The sequence below is a fragment of the Erigeron canadensis genome, chromosome 8 (assembly GCF_010389155.1).
Source record: "Erigeron canadensis isolate Cc75 chromosome 8, C_canadensis_v1, whole genome shotgun sequence".
NCBI lineage: Eukaryota > Viridiplantae > Streptophyta > Magnoliopsida > Asterales > Asteraceae > Erigeron > Erigeron canadensis.
In genome coordinates, this window is record NC_057768.1 from 46,009,328 (window position 1) to 46,023,666 (window position 14,339).

The 14,339-nt window shown below is 33.2% G+C and overlaps 1 protein-coding gene across 6 annotated transcripts; it reads left to right on the forward strand.

Moving 5' to 3' along the window:
• Positions 1 to 581: 581 nt before the first annotated feature.
• Positions 582 to 13,128, forward strand: LOC122580095. Of its 6 annotated transcripts, none has more exons than XR_006320736.1 (6): positions 582 to 1,029; positions 1,142 to 1,205; positions 1,402 to 1,443; positions 2,940 to 3,065; positions 3,170 to 4,214; positions 4,379 to 4,951. XR_006320736.1 is itself a non-coding variant. In XM_043752370.1 (4 exons), the coding sequence occupies exons 2-4, from the start codon at positions 1,173 to 1,175 to the stop codon at positions 4,535 to 4,537; spliced, it is 234 nt and encodes a 77-aa protein (XP_043608305.1). In that variant the 5' UTR covers positions 603 to 1,029; positions 1,142 to 1,172; the 3' UTR covers positions 4,538 to 4,951. The 6 variants fall into 6 exon arrangements, 2 of the variants coding, with proteins under 2 accessions (XP_043608305.1, XP_043608304.1); XR_006320734.1 differs by having other exon boundaries at positions 586 to 1,029; positions 1,142 to 1,318; XR_006320735.1 differs by lacking the exon at positions 2,940 to 3,065 and having other exon boundaries at positions 588 to 1,029; positions 1,142 to 1,318.
• The last annotated feature ends 1,211 nt before the right edge of the window (positions 13,129 to 14,339 follow it).

The window sequence follows — 14,339 nt, forward strand, 5'->3', positions numbered from 1 at the left end:
CCGGCACCGTGGTGCTCAAAGTGCTCCCCTCCCTACCGGTACCGGTAGGTCGGGGTGGTGTTCACACCGGTACCGGTTCCATGCCTAAACCACTCCGTCCTCCCTTATAGATGTATCCATTTAAATGTTGTTAATTGTTAGAGGTTATCTTTTATGTAAACTATTTTGTCATATAAAGTATGGTTTTGTTAAACGAATCCCTAAGGACATTTGTTAAGGTGCATAAAATAGTTGTAAAATTATCATAAAAATCAGGAGTGGACATTTTATATGAAAAACATACAACTTTTTTATATACGTTAAGTAAAATCCTAAAGGCTTCATTTAGCATTTCTCTATAAAGAAAAAAGAATTAATCATCATATTAAAAAAAGATAACTTTCCTAATTCACTTCAAAGTTGTATTTTAGTACAGTTACCTATTGGATATGAATTATGATGATAAAAAAGGTACAAATATCTTTTCATTGAATTTTTTAAACTAAAATATCGAACAAGAGTTTATATTTATATATCAGGTAGCTTATTCACCTACCTAAATTTTAGATTGCAAGTAGATACACACAACCATTATTTTCCAATAAAAACCTTATACCGATTTTATTATATATACCCCTTATAAAGAAAATTGGCTTTAAGGGAGGGAGTAAGAACCTGAACTTACTGGGAAAAAACCCTCTCTAGGTCGATCTTTCTCTATCAAAAAACACACACACACAACAAATAAACCCTATCTCTGTCTCGATCTTTCTCTATATTGATTCTTGATCAATCGAAAAAACCCCTCTATTTCGATCCACGCCTCTCTATCTCGATCCTTCTCGATCTATCAGAAATACAGACACAACAAATAAAACCATTCATCGATTCGTGATCAATCCATATATACACCACTACCAGCAGCTCGATTCGTGACGCCACCAACAGATTCGTGATCAATCCATATATACACCGCCACCAGCAGATCGATTCGTGCGGGAAAGACATCGCCACCAGCAACGATCTATTAATTACACCCGCCATCAAAAAGTATGATTTTTTTTACATCCTACTGTTAGTTATGTTATACACCCTATGTATATATATACATACTTTTATACATCGATTTGGGGATAATGATAATTTTATGTTTGTTTATTAGCATTGTTGATCATGGATGTTTTAAAGAATGGATGGATGGCCACGATGAATCTGGTTCAAATGATGTATGTTCTCATGATAGCGTTTAATTGGTTTTTTTCCCCCAGCATTAATGACCGAAATCAAATCGACCTGGGCAACATTAATCTGGTCGACTAATTCCCAATTTAACACAGAGGTATATGTAACTTGATTTTCATAATTATTATAGTTCACTTATTGCATTATATTGAACTAAATGTGTTATTTTATAATTTGCAGACAATGCAAAATGCTCTCTTTTCTGCCAGTGAGACCACCAAGGTACAATTCTCAAGCCAAATGTTTGGATTTTTAGTTGATTTTCTATTTTAATATGTACTAGCTCAAATCTCTAATTTATCCCATAATTTTTAAATGCTTTAGTGTAATGTCTTTGTCAACGTATCATATTTATACGAAGTTTTGGTATTTTATATTTACATATTCACCGATGAAAGTAATGTAACTTTTAACATTATTTAGCATAGAAAGATATATAATGATATTAGAGGAATGGTTGTATGATTATGAGATAAAAGTCGTTTATTAGGTGGTCGCTACCTTTTATAGACAGAATTGAACCATCCAACCCAAGCTCATCAACGTTTAAGTAGGTTAGGATGATATACATTGTTCATTTGATGATATTTGGTTCTCAAGTTTAAGGTCCATCTGTTTGCCTCATTTCGCTTATCACTTTCGTACTTTTGTTAACAAAACTATAATCCTGCAAGTATTACTATTCAGAGGTTTATCAAGCTTTAGTGCCTACTTCTGGATTTAATCTACCAGAATCTGTGTTTTCACATGGACAACTTTATGTAGCATTATAAAGAGGGTTTTTATAACAAAATACCAAGGTGTTACTCATTCTTGCCAAAAAACTTTAAACAACCTGGAGTGTTCACCTCAAATGTTGTCTACCGGGAAGTGTTACGTGACGAATGAACCATATATGATGAGTTGAAATTTATATCTTTTTGAACATTTGTACCCATTCCTTTTGCCTTGTATACTATGATCAGCTGAATTTTAGGTTATATAAACATTTGTAACCATTACATGGATCCTGAAGCTGAATTTTCATCTCTTGGTTGTATTCCAACTACATTATTATTTGGTGAAGTATCTTCTTCATTTAGTTCATAATTGATTTTGGATTTCATTTGCTTGGTTGGTTTCTTGGTTTTTTCGGATTATTAGGACTATATTTTTGCCTTTGCAATTGGTAGTAATGTTATTAAGTCTGCCTTTGTACAAGTATTGTGGCTGCAGTACTTTAAGAAGCTTGCTAGATGGTTTTGGGGTAAGAGTTATATACAATTTGGTGCTGAAATTTAGGAGTCAAAGGTTTGTGACATTGTGGAAAGAAGTAAATGAGATAGTTGTCCTTCCAAAAAAAGTAAATGATACTGTGCAGGTTTTGGTCTTCTTATGCAGGTTTGACTTCTGAAAGTCAAACGCAGAAATGGCTTAGTGTTTAATGTGCAGGTTTGACTTCTAAAAGTCAAAGGCAAAAATGGCTTAGTGTTTTATGTAGTTCTGGTCACCGAATCATCTATCATGTCATATGATATATAGACACGATAGTAATTTAACGTTACGACATCTCGCGCACAATAAACCAGAGCCGCTGCAATGCGCGGGTCTTGGGCTAGTTTAAAGATATAAGCACACAGGAGGTTACAAAACTAATAAAGAATGAAATAATATCTTGGCCCAACTTAAAAGGTTCATTAAATATGATCTCATTATAAGTGATTGCGCGCCCTTTTTAGGCTATATAATTCACAATTTTTGCCACAAGCCTACCGATCGAATTTTATAGCTAACAACGTACGCTCTGCAATCTCGTATGCGTATTACGGAGTATTAGCTTGAAGCATAGTTTAGAAGAATATAAGGTATATACATGTCCTTCATATATCTTTGTGACAGTTTATTAATCGTTTAATCTTCTTTTCTTTTAGTTATGCAAGAGCATATTTTTTTGTTATACTTTTTACAGCTCTTGGTACCAAGCTAGGTAGAGTCATTAGAAGAGAATGGATTCTGGATGTGATAAAAAAACAAAGAGTGTAGAAGATGCTGATAGACTAAGCAGCTTGCCCGACGATATTATCCATAAAATTTTAAAACTTTTTGATATAAAACAAGTAATCAAAATCAGTGTTTTGTCATCTAGATGGAGGTTTATCTGGACTTCAATGCCCTATCTCAATTTCTCAATTGAAGATTCGAGTAGCTTAATGCCCCCCTATCTCGATTCCTCAAGTGAAGAATATTCCAGTAGGACGTTATACAAGTCCATTGGCTTTGTTAACCGTGTTTTGTCTCGTCGTGATAATCAAAAACAAGTGCCTTCCCTCAAGCTTATTCTTCATGTAAAGGTTAGCGCGACGTTTGTTGAAAGAGTTATAAGCTACGCATTCTCCCACAATGTCAAAACAGTGAACATTACATGTTATTCAAAGGGGTGTACTGGAGTCCCTTTTTCCGTTTTAAGTTCACCGTGTCTAAAACATCGTACATTAAGTGGAGCGAGTTATACTCACCCCCTTACTGTCGAGTCAACTTGGGAGTTTTCAGCTTTGACAACATTGTATCTTGAATGTATGACTTTGTATGATACAAGTTCTGAAAAGTGTGTGAGTCTTTTCTCAGAGAGCACAAATCTGAAAAATCTCACCTTAAATCACTTCAATATAAGGGGATCAGCAGATGGTTTCAGTATAAGTCCTCCTCGCCTATCTAATCTCACACTTCAAAATGGAGATTGGGGTTCAAAGGTTGTCAAAGTGGTTGCACCTCAACTAAAGAATTTAACAATTGTAGAATGCACGGGGACGTATTTCCTTTCCACGCCTCACCTTGCTAGTTTATTCTTTAAAGGTTATTCTCCTCGACACTTTTCTGCAGACGGTTTTCCTTCTTTGGAAACGGTCCGTCTCTCTATTTAAAATCTGGATAAAATGGATTCCCCTAAAATCATTGGTCTGTTTCAACACTTCCACAATGTCAAATATCTTGCGCTTACCATGAACATCATTCAGGTATGTATGTTGGTATCGTCTTAATGCTTGTATTGTTCATCTCATGAAGTTTTCCTTAGTTTGTGCATATTGGAGAAGAATTAGCACTTCAGAAGAAAGATAATTGTTATCTCTATATGAGTATATATTTATAACTCTCTCTAACTTATCAAATGTTTCTGCAGCTTCTGTCTTTATCCAAGGATCTAATCTCAAATCAACCTTCTCCATTTGCTAACTTGAAGAAATTAAAGATAGTTCCAGTAAGTGGAATGCCTTTGCCAACTGAAGTCGACAACTATTTGCTAGGCGGTAGCTCCACCTCCAGGTGCAACCTGTATTAATGGTCTCCCATAACAGCATCCTACATCATGACAGCATATTGTGTACGTTATTGATCTTGATTACGTTATTAATTAATGGAAAATGATTAATCAACCTAAGTCATATGCCTAAAAATCAACCTAAAACCTTAAGAATTTGACATGTGGATTCCACTCATTCTTTTTCTTAATTTTGGCCCCTGAATTTTTCCAAATGTCTTCATCCTACGATTAGGTTGATTTGTAGACATACAAATTAGGTTGATTTATCATTATCCTTAATTATATGATACTTAGCTCATAAAGGGATTTCTGGCTTACACCTTCACATGGCCAAAACTCCTAAACAAGGAGTTTCAAGTCGATGTGCAGCATCTTTATTTCAAGAAAATACTCAATTTTCAATGCTTGCTACGCTTTTTTGGCGTATAGAAACTTTCGCTTACAATGCTTTGATTACAGATTTCTCCCATTTAAGTTTGTACATTGGACAAAACTTCAAATATAATAATCCTTTTAGTATAGTACTAGCCTAGAACTCGCGCGTTATAGCGGAAACAATTTACAACGGGCGAGATGTCGGGATGACAATAGTGTACAAATATTAGTATGATACGAGCGTGTTGCGGCGATACTTATATAGTGGTCGTTAACCGAGGCGGTATTGGTTGTTGCTTCATTATACGAACAAACTCATGGGTTGTGTGTAGCGGAATACACGGCAATAGAAATTTTACTAAAACAAAAGCAAACATGCGAAGGAGTACATGTATTTTATAGGGAAGGGATTCCTTTAATTTTTTTTCTCTAACTTAGACTCAAATTAAAGAGATCTTAACCATTATGAAAATGAGAATAGCATATTTTATTAGGTAGACCATGAAGCATGCTACAAAACTCTTGGTCTACAACGAAAAGAATAGAGAACCAAATAACCAATAACGTACCTATGTCAGATAAAAACTACACCTCGGGAAAATATTAATTCTTGACATTATGTGCCATGACCAGAACCAAAAGCATTTCTATAATATAATTAAAAAAAGGAGGTTAAGGGTATACTTGGCACCTCTAATCTTTCTCATAGAGCCTAATCCTCCATCCTTAACAATCCTCTAACTTTTTAGTATTAATCTAAATTAATTTACACTTTTTGGTTTTCCATCACCAAGTTACACTTTAAGCCCAATCTAAAACAATTAATTTACACTTTTTGTTTCTCATCACCAATTTATACTTTAACCCAATTTAAAAATAATTAACTTACACTTTTTGCTTTTCCATTACCAATTTACACTTTAACCCAATTTAAAACAATTAATTATACTTTTTGGTTTTCCATCACCAATTTACACTTAAAAATAATTAATTTACATTTTTTGGTATTCCATCACCAATTTACAATTTCACCCAATTTAAAAATAATTAATTTACACTTTTCGGTTTTATTAGTATTCTATAATATAACTCACGTACGACAACAAAAAAAGAAGCTACGATCAACTACAAAAAGTTTTTTCTTTTTATATACTTTGCACAGAATTAATCATTATTATTATTTTTTAACATTAAATTCTTATGTTATTGTTATTATTATTTCTTTTAATTTAGTTTGAGGTTTGTTATGGCTTTTTCTTCAACAACAAAAAATATGACCACATTAGTTCATCTTGAAGATCTTAAGCCAACACATGTTAACCAGCATTTACGACTCCGTGTTGTGCATGTATGGACTGTTTCGGAGTGGAACAACTCGAAGAAAATCAAAACGTTCGAGATAGTCTTTGTTGATGAATTGGTATGTATTTTTCAAATTATATAGTTTACACTTTTAGCATATAAGAAACTGTAAATTTTTTATTTAACTAAAGTGAAAGGACCAGACTCGATAAACCGAAAACATAAGAAAAAAAATTTTTTTTTTTTACACCCCACTGTGCCGCAGTGGATATCCTCGGCCAGAACTGGAACATGCCCCACTGCGCCGCAGTGGGAAGAACCAAAATTGTTTCCGTGGGATTCCACTGCGCCGCAGTGGGCAAAGTCACTCCCACTGCGCCGCAGTGGACCACCTGACAGCAACCCTAAAACTCATTTCGACCATGAACAACTTGTAACCATCAAATTTCGAACCAACAGCTGCAAGACACTTTCTAGAGATTTATAACAACTTCATAGACACATTTTAAACACAATTACAACATGGTTTGATTCATAAATCCAAGATCAACCCTAACGGGTCATTTACCCGTTTTGGCAACGATATCGCCCTAATGCGACAATACCAACTTCCAAAAACTTTACAACTTGAGCATTTACAGAAATGTTACCGAAACATGATTCCAAAACAAAATGTACCGTGAGCCAAAGGAGAGGGACAACTAGGTATCTACACCAAAAGATTGTCATCCATCCAAGGATGACCTAAATACCTTCAAGAACTTCCAACGGTTACTTCAAGCTCTAATTCAATTTTCTTCGAATCAGCAACACTAGTTCCTTCTTCCGGAACTACCTATAAGAGTGTAAACAACTAAAATATAAGCAAAGGCTTAGTGAATATACTTGCATACATTTACGAATACGAAGGATGGCATAGTACAAGGACTTTCACATGTAACCTATGGCATCGTCATGTCACATTTACATATTCACCTTGCACACAAACAATACATATATGGATCCATATAAGCTAAACAATCATAACAATCATATCTATCGGGATTCTTAGGCCTCATATCACATCAACTATCAGGATTCTTAGGCCCCGGAGTTTCTTAGGCCTCATAAACAATGCCCCACATAGGCTTCATGCCAAATCAATTACCATGCTTGGAACATTCACATCTCATGGTAATTGACCCAACGTAAACATAAGGGTATGCAAATATACTCACCTCATCCGCAACAAAACAATAACGCTAAATAGACAAGCACAAGCAAGCTTCAACCTATAATCATATCATAAAATGCATAAGCTTACATTCACAACTTGACTAGTTCAACCTAGCCCTTCTCAATCACTAGCCTTTCCTAAACCCAAAACCCAACCCATTTGTCATTGAGTTACTTTTACCTTTAACTATAGCATTAGGTAGTTCAACCTACCATTTTCATTCACAACTCAATAACTAGCAAAAAGATTCATCTTTTCTCATAACTTCAATTTATCACAAGAGCTTATCAATTTCATAATCAAACACATTATATAACTCAATAACAACTAGGTTAACTAAGGAATTGGGAAAAATTAACCATAAATCATTTCTAGTAAAAGCCCCCAATTTGGTTCATCCATGAACCCTAATTTCAAAAGAAAAGATAAAGCTAAATTTGGGAAAATTCCTTACCTCAACAAGGAAGGCAATTACTTAGGGTTTTTAATTCACAATCCCTTCCTCTTTTCTCCAAATTTTCGGCCACCACCAAAACCCACAACCCTACATTTTGATTCTTGAATGGAGATTATAAGATGGTGATGTTTAATACAATGCTTTCTCTTTTGAATTGGAAGAATTAAGCTTTTGATTTTGAAGAGAAGAGATGAAATTGCATGAAGATGTAGAGATGAAGAGAATTGGAATATGACTCATAAGTCATATGGATGGCTGGCACTTTGAGGAGATGCCACGACCCATCCCACCTTTTTGTGGGTATTTTACCCGCTATCCGCTAAAGTTCCAACTAAATTAACCCCAGATTCAAAATAAAATACTAGGAAATTAATTTAATGCCAAAATTATAAAAAGGAGTTAATTTCTTTTACCTTAAAATCTTGGGATGTTACATAAAGTTGGAAAAAAAGGGGGTAAACTGGATTCAATATTTATATGGAGTTAATTTTTGTACGTTTCTTCTTTAGTTTTCGTATTAAGTTGTGATATATGACTTAACTAATCTAAATATTATATATTAAATTTTGTATTTGTAACCTATATTAACCTTAGGATTTACGATTATATCTTTCTATAACCTTTTAGATATAAAGTCTAAATTTGCTATGAGTAGGTTTCTGATTACTTTAATATATTGACTTTGATTATTTTGATATCGTTTTGAAAGTAGCTCATTAATGGTGTATACTTAAGATTTACGATTATATCTTTCTATAAGCTTTTAGATAAAAAGCTGAATTTCGCTATGAGTAATATTATGTTTATTTTAATATATCGACTATGATTATTTTGAATCAGTTTTGAAACTAGCTCATTAATGGTGTATTTTTTTAGTCACTGTTATTCTATCAGGGAAAAATGTTACATATTGAGATGGTGTTGAATGTTTTAGTATGATTATTTAGCATAATGAAACAATTCATCATTTTAGTTTGTGTATGACAGATATACTTCGGATCTTATGAAAAACATGATCTCATTTTTAAATAATTCCTTTAGATAAAACCCTTTGATCCACGTTATGTTTAAGATTTAACACAACAGGAGATGGCTTTGCAATGTTTTTTGCTTTACTATTTTTTTTATCAACAATTTGTTTCCCTATCTTTCTTGAATTAGCCATTAAATCATTTGATCGACGTCTGGAATGTCCTTGGTTGAGTTCCTTTTTATCCTGAATACTTTTCTAGGATTTGTATGCAAAGATGTTTATTCGATTCTTATGGTTAATTTGTTTGGGGTTTACTTTTTAAAATTGGATTAAATACATAGAAACACACTAACAGAACTTACCAGTTTTTTGCTATTTGCAGGGCATATTCATACATGGCTCGGCCAATGGTGAATGGACGAAAAATTTTAGGAGTATTTTGACCGATGGAGTAGCTATTCAGCTAGCAAATTTCCAAGTTGATTTCGGTATATCTATTTAATATATTTGAATTCCATTTTTTTTATCTTTGATTAATATATTTTGAGACTACCCGTCCATTGGACGGACTCGAACACTAGTTGTTATATATATATTGATAGATTTTCTAGTATAATATAGTTAGTGTTTTGGACAAAAATTACTTAATATAATTTTATGAAAGGATTCAGTGTTTTCTCACGACCATATTCGTACGACAAATCCCAATGTCAACCATTGTATATAAATAGAGGTATTTGCATATTCAAGATTTGACCTTTGCATAACTTGATTTTGCATATTCTTGGTGAACTTTTGCAATATTATTTCAATCGCAAAAAAAATAACATTTCACATCTTTAAGTGTTTTAATTAACAAGAGAATTTCCAAGTATAGATCAATTGTATTTTTAGGTTGTTAGGATATTTGCATATCTTTATTTTATCTAGGTTTCGCTACAACATTGTATTTTATTAAAGACAATAAATAAAGTACGCTGTTGAAAAATTACAACTTAATTGGTCTCACTAGTTTAAATTTACTTGCATTTATTATTGCATTGTTATTTACTTATTCAGTTGGTCACCGTAATAAGTAATCCTCCGGTTTCCTCGTATATTGTTCACTGGTACTGATTCCAGTCGAGTCTAGTGAACGTATTGCACAGATTCTCACCATCGACATATAAGTGTATTCAGTAGTACCATTTCTTGCGTTTAGACTTACAATTTTTTTCAAATAGTAAAAACTCCTTTAGTTATACATACAATTTTGAACACCACTAAAAATTACTGTTTTCAATTTAACTTTTCGGATTTCAACAATGTATGGTTTCATAGAAGAACCCTAATCTCAATCTATATAAATTTCGTTGACACATATTTATCTCAATTATAATCATCCAAACAAAAAGTTTACGAATGATTATCAATATCATCATTCATTTTTTATATTATCAAGTCTGACCTAACAATAACAACAAAAAAACTATATATAGATATTTCGAGCACCATTTGAATAAACATCATGAAAAAAAATGGATTTATTGACTTTACTTACCCATAAAAGAAACAAACGGATATATTGTTTTACATCTACATAAATAAAGACTAGCACGGTACTCATGAAATTCGGCAGTGTTTGTGGCGGCGACGGTGTGACAATGGCGTAAGATTGTTGGTGATAGAGGTTGCGTTGAGTGGTGTAGATAATTGATGTAAAGGGGTTATTAGATATATTTTAAAAAATATATGACTGATAGTGTAATATAATCATTAATTGTTAATTATATAATTTTTTTCATATAACTATCAACATGAGACTTTTCTTTTTATAATATAGTATAAATATATAGATACGGTATAAAAAGAAAACATTGATAGTTTGCTAATGAGTCTTCATGGTTATAGTAACACTTATTGTAAACAATAAATTTGTTTAAAAAAAATTGTTATCTATGAAAACCAAAACAAAAAAGTTGAAAAAGAATTTATATTTATATATAAATATATATCATGAAAGATGCTAAAATTTTTATATTAAATAAAAGAGAATTGTTATGACATCAGCAATTTATAAAACTAGCTTAGTTGTCATCTTTATTTTTTTTTCTCAAAGTTCAGTTTTTTTTATTTATTTATTTATGATGTTATAGTTACTTTTCTTTTTTAAATTTTATTTTATTTTATTTTGTTATATTATATATATTTATGGTCACCATAGCTAAGAGAAAAAATTAAAGTTAGCAAAGTAATCTAGACCATCTAAGTTAACAAACAAGTTAATCTTGACCCTTTAAATTAAAAGTTAAAGTATTTAAAATAAAAGTCAAACTTCTAAGATGGTATCTTCATACACTAAAGTGGTGCCCGCACGATACAGCGGCAACGGTCTATAGCACGTCAGATGCCGTAACGTTTATAGCGTTAAGGTTACTTTCATGAGATGCATCAATACAACATATATCCGTATCTATCATTAAAAAAATAAGTATCGGATTAGGTGCAAGAACTAATTAATAAAGTACAAAAACTAACCATAAAAGTTAACCACTTACAATTGTATGTACAATTGTATGATTTGGTTTTCATAGAATCTTCACGTTCCCAAGTAAATTCGGGTCCACGCCTAGCTCGCTATCGCACTTTAACGAGTGTATAACGAGTGTTTTTAAGCTTCCTAGTTTCCCGGTCTAAGATTTCCACCGGTTCTTTCACGAACTTCAACGTTTATCGACACGAATTTCTTCAAGGGGAACGTGAAGTGTCGGATCGGCCAAACCCTTCCGGAGATTACAAATATGGAAAACATTATGAACTTACTCAAATTTTGTGGAAGTTCCAATTGATACGCCATCGGGCCAATTCGTTCAAGGATCTTAAATGGGCCAATATATCTCGGACCCAACTTGCCACGTCTCATAAACCGAACCACGCCTTTCCACCGGGTTACTTTCAACACACATACTCACCAACTTCAAATTCGAGAGGGTGTCGTCTCACGTTTGCATACTTCAATTGTCTCTCACGGGCCACTCTCAATTTCTCCATAATTTGTGAGATTACCTTGGTCGTTTCAATGACAATCTTGGGCCCAATGAGTTGGCTTTCACCAACTTCCGCCCAAGTTATCGGTGACCTACAATCTCTCCCATACGATGCTTTAAACGGAGTTATTTGGATACTAGCATAGTAGCTATTATTATAGAAGAATTCGACTAACGGTAAATGTGCATCCCAATTTCCACCCTCAAACTGATGCTCAAAGTGAAAGGAGGATTCAAACGCTTGAAGATATGGTACGAGCTTGGGTCGAATGTTGTATTGATGCATAAGTCGTGGTCCATGGTCGGGAAAACCCTAAACACTTTCTTGTTGAGTAAACTTATATATATATATATGCATCGTATATACATATACATATGTGAGTGCATATGTAAGTGTGTGTGTATATATATATATATATGAAAGTGGAAATGAGCATACGCATTTATATTAATACACATGTTGTAAGTATTGATAGGTCGTGATCGTTGAAGGATTTCGGGGCACTTGTAACTCGACGAATACTTATAATTCGGTATTAACTTGACGATACAAGGCAAAGGTGAGTTTTGTAGCCTCTACTTTTACTTTATTTGTCGTTACTTTTACTTGATCATGATATGAAACGAGATGTTAGCTACCTAATTGTTTGCTTGTGATACGTGTTATTGGACGTTTATGTGTGATGAAGAGCGTTATATAGTAGTGTATGAAAATGTTTATTATATATATTATGTAAAACGTGAACGTGAACGGTGGATTGATGAATCCACACCCGGCATTATTATAACCGTGGATTTCGGGTTGTTTAACCTGCGTAAACGGGTTGTTGAGCCCGCGTATGAACGATTATTGAACGTAAACGTTAACTTGTATTGATTTGTGATAAGTTGAAACCTTTTAGGGTTACTTGGATGTGATTAGGTATTCTAATCCTCGTATATCGTTGACGGTTGTTATCCTGACACTTGATTTTCATTATTTAAACCTACGAACTCACCAACTTTATGTTGACATGTTTAGTACACTTTTCAGGTGAACAAGTAAACCAGAGACGTATTGGATGATTGCTTGATTGTTTGCATGCTAGGATGCATTTGGACTATTTCTCAGATCCATGATTCGTAGTTCCCGTTTATGGGTTATACTTAGGATCATTTACCATCTTTTGAACTATTATTTTGTGAACCTTTGATGGGCGTGCTTCTTATGCATTATTTCTTGATCCGATATTTGTAATTGAATGAATTGTATGGATTGTCCAATCCTTTTATGCATTTAGTTTGACTCTACTTAAATTCCATGTCGTACTGTGCTTTTCTTGTGATATCTCATTATTCCGTCTTGTTGGGGTGTTACATTAGGATCTTGAATTTGATCCTTAATTATCATGTGATATGTATATTTTGCTGATAAGATATATTAATTGGTTGTGTTCTACTAATATAGCAAATTCACTAGCATAAAAAGATGGCTCTTGTTTTGAAAATGTTATATTTTAATGCGAATAATGCGAAAGTTTTGAAATGCTCATATAAATTTACTTGAGAAATAGAATTTTAAAGCAATGATATATTAATATCTCTCGTATTATATGTTTAATTCTTCAATATGAAGTCAAGTGCGATAGAGGCACGTATGGTCATAAACTAGTGGTTTATTTATCAAGATTATATGATTGATTGACATGCCCGGTTGGACCATCCGGGTCAATGATGATGCGAAATATATTGAATAGTGCAGAGATTCTTCAAAGTGATTATTTAGATTGAGGTCATTTGCTCCATAAGAAATTATATGCCAAGAAAGATAAAGACTGAATCCTTTTAATTTAATGGAACCTATGCAAAGGAGATGTTAGTAGGCCTATGCATCGTCCATATTGACCATTTAGTGTTTTAAATGGATGTATCGTCTAAATGGGTCATCAAAGTCGCAACATGAAGTTTGTGTGATTAATTACTCATCTGATAAGATTGAGAGCATGTTCCATATTTTATTGGCATAATGATTAATTTTCTAATGATTATTTGAGAGCAAAAATGAATGACTTATGATATGGGGCCATGTTATTTAACATGCAATAATTTTGAACTCGCATCATGCCAAGAATTATTTGTGTTTCCTCCCCATTGAAATTGGTTTATGGTCAGAAACCACATATGTCTCATGAGAGTTTTGAATGTGCAATATATGATTAAGTTGCTCCACCATAATGCACAAAGACGAGACTTCAAAGAATGTTGGAAATAATGTTGGGAAAATAGACGTTCCTTGGAAGTGTGTAGGCTTATGCTTTGATTCAGTTCGAAACTGTCTGATTAAACTAGACATTAGTATGGTTGTTTTGGTTATGAGTTAAAACATGAAAGAGGTGTACGTATTCAATAAAGCCATCATTAGAAGATTTGTTTGTGGCTTAAGTTTTTCATTGACATGAATTAGTTTTCCCAACATTAGGGGGAGAAGTTCC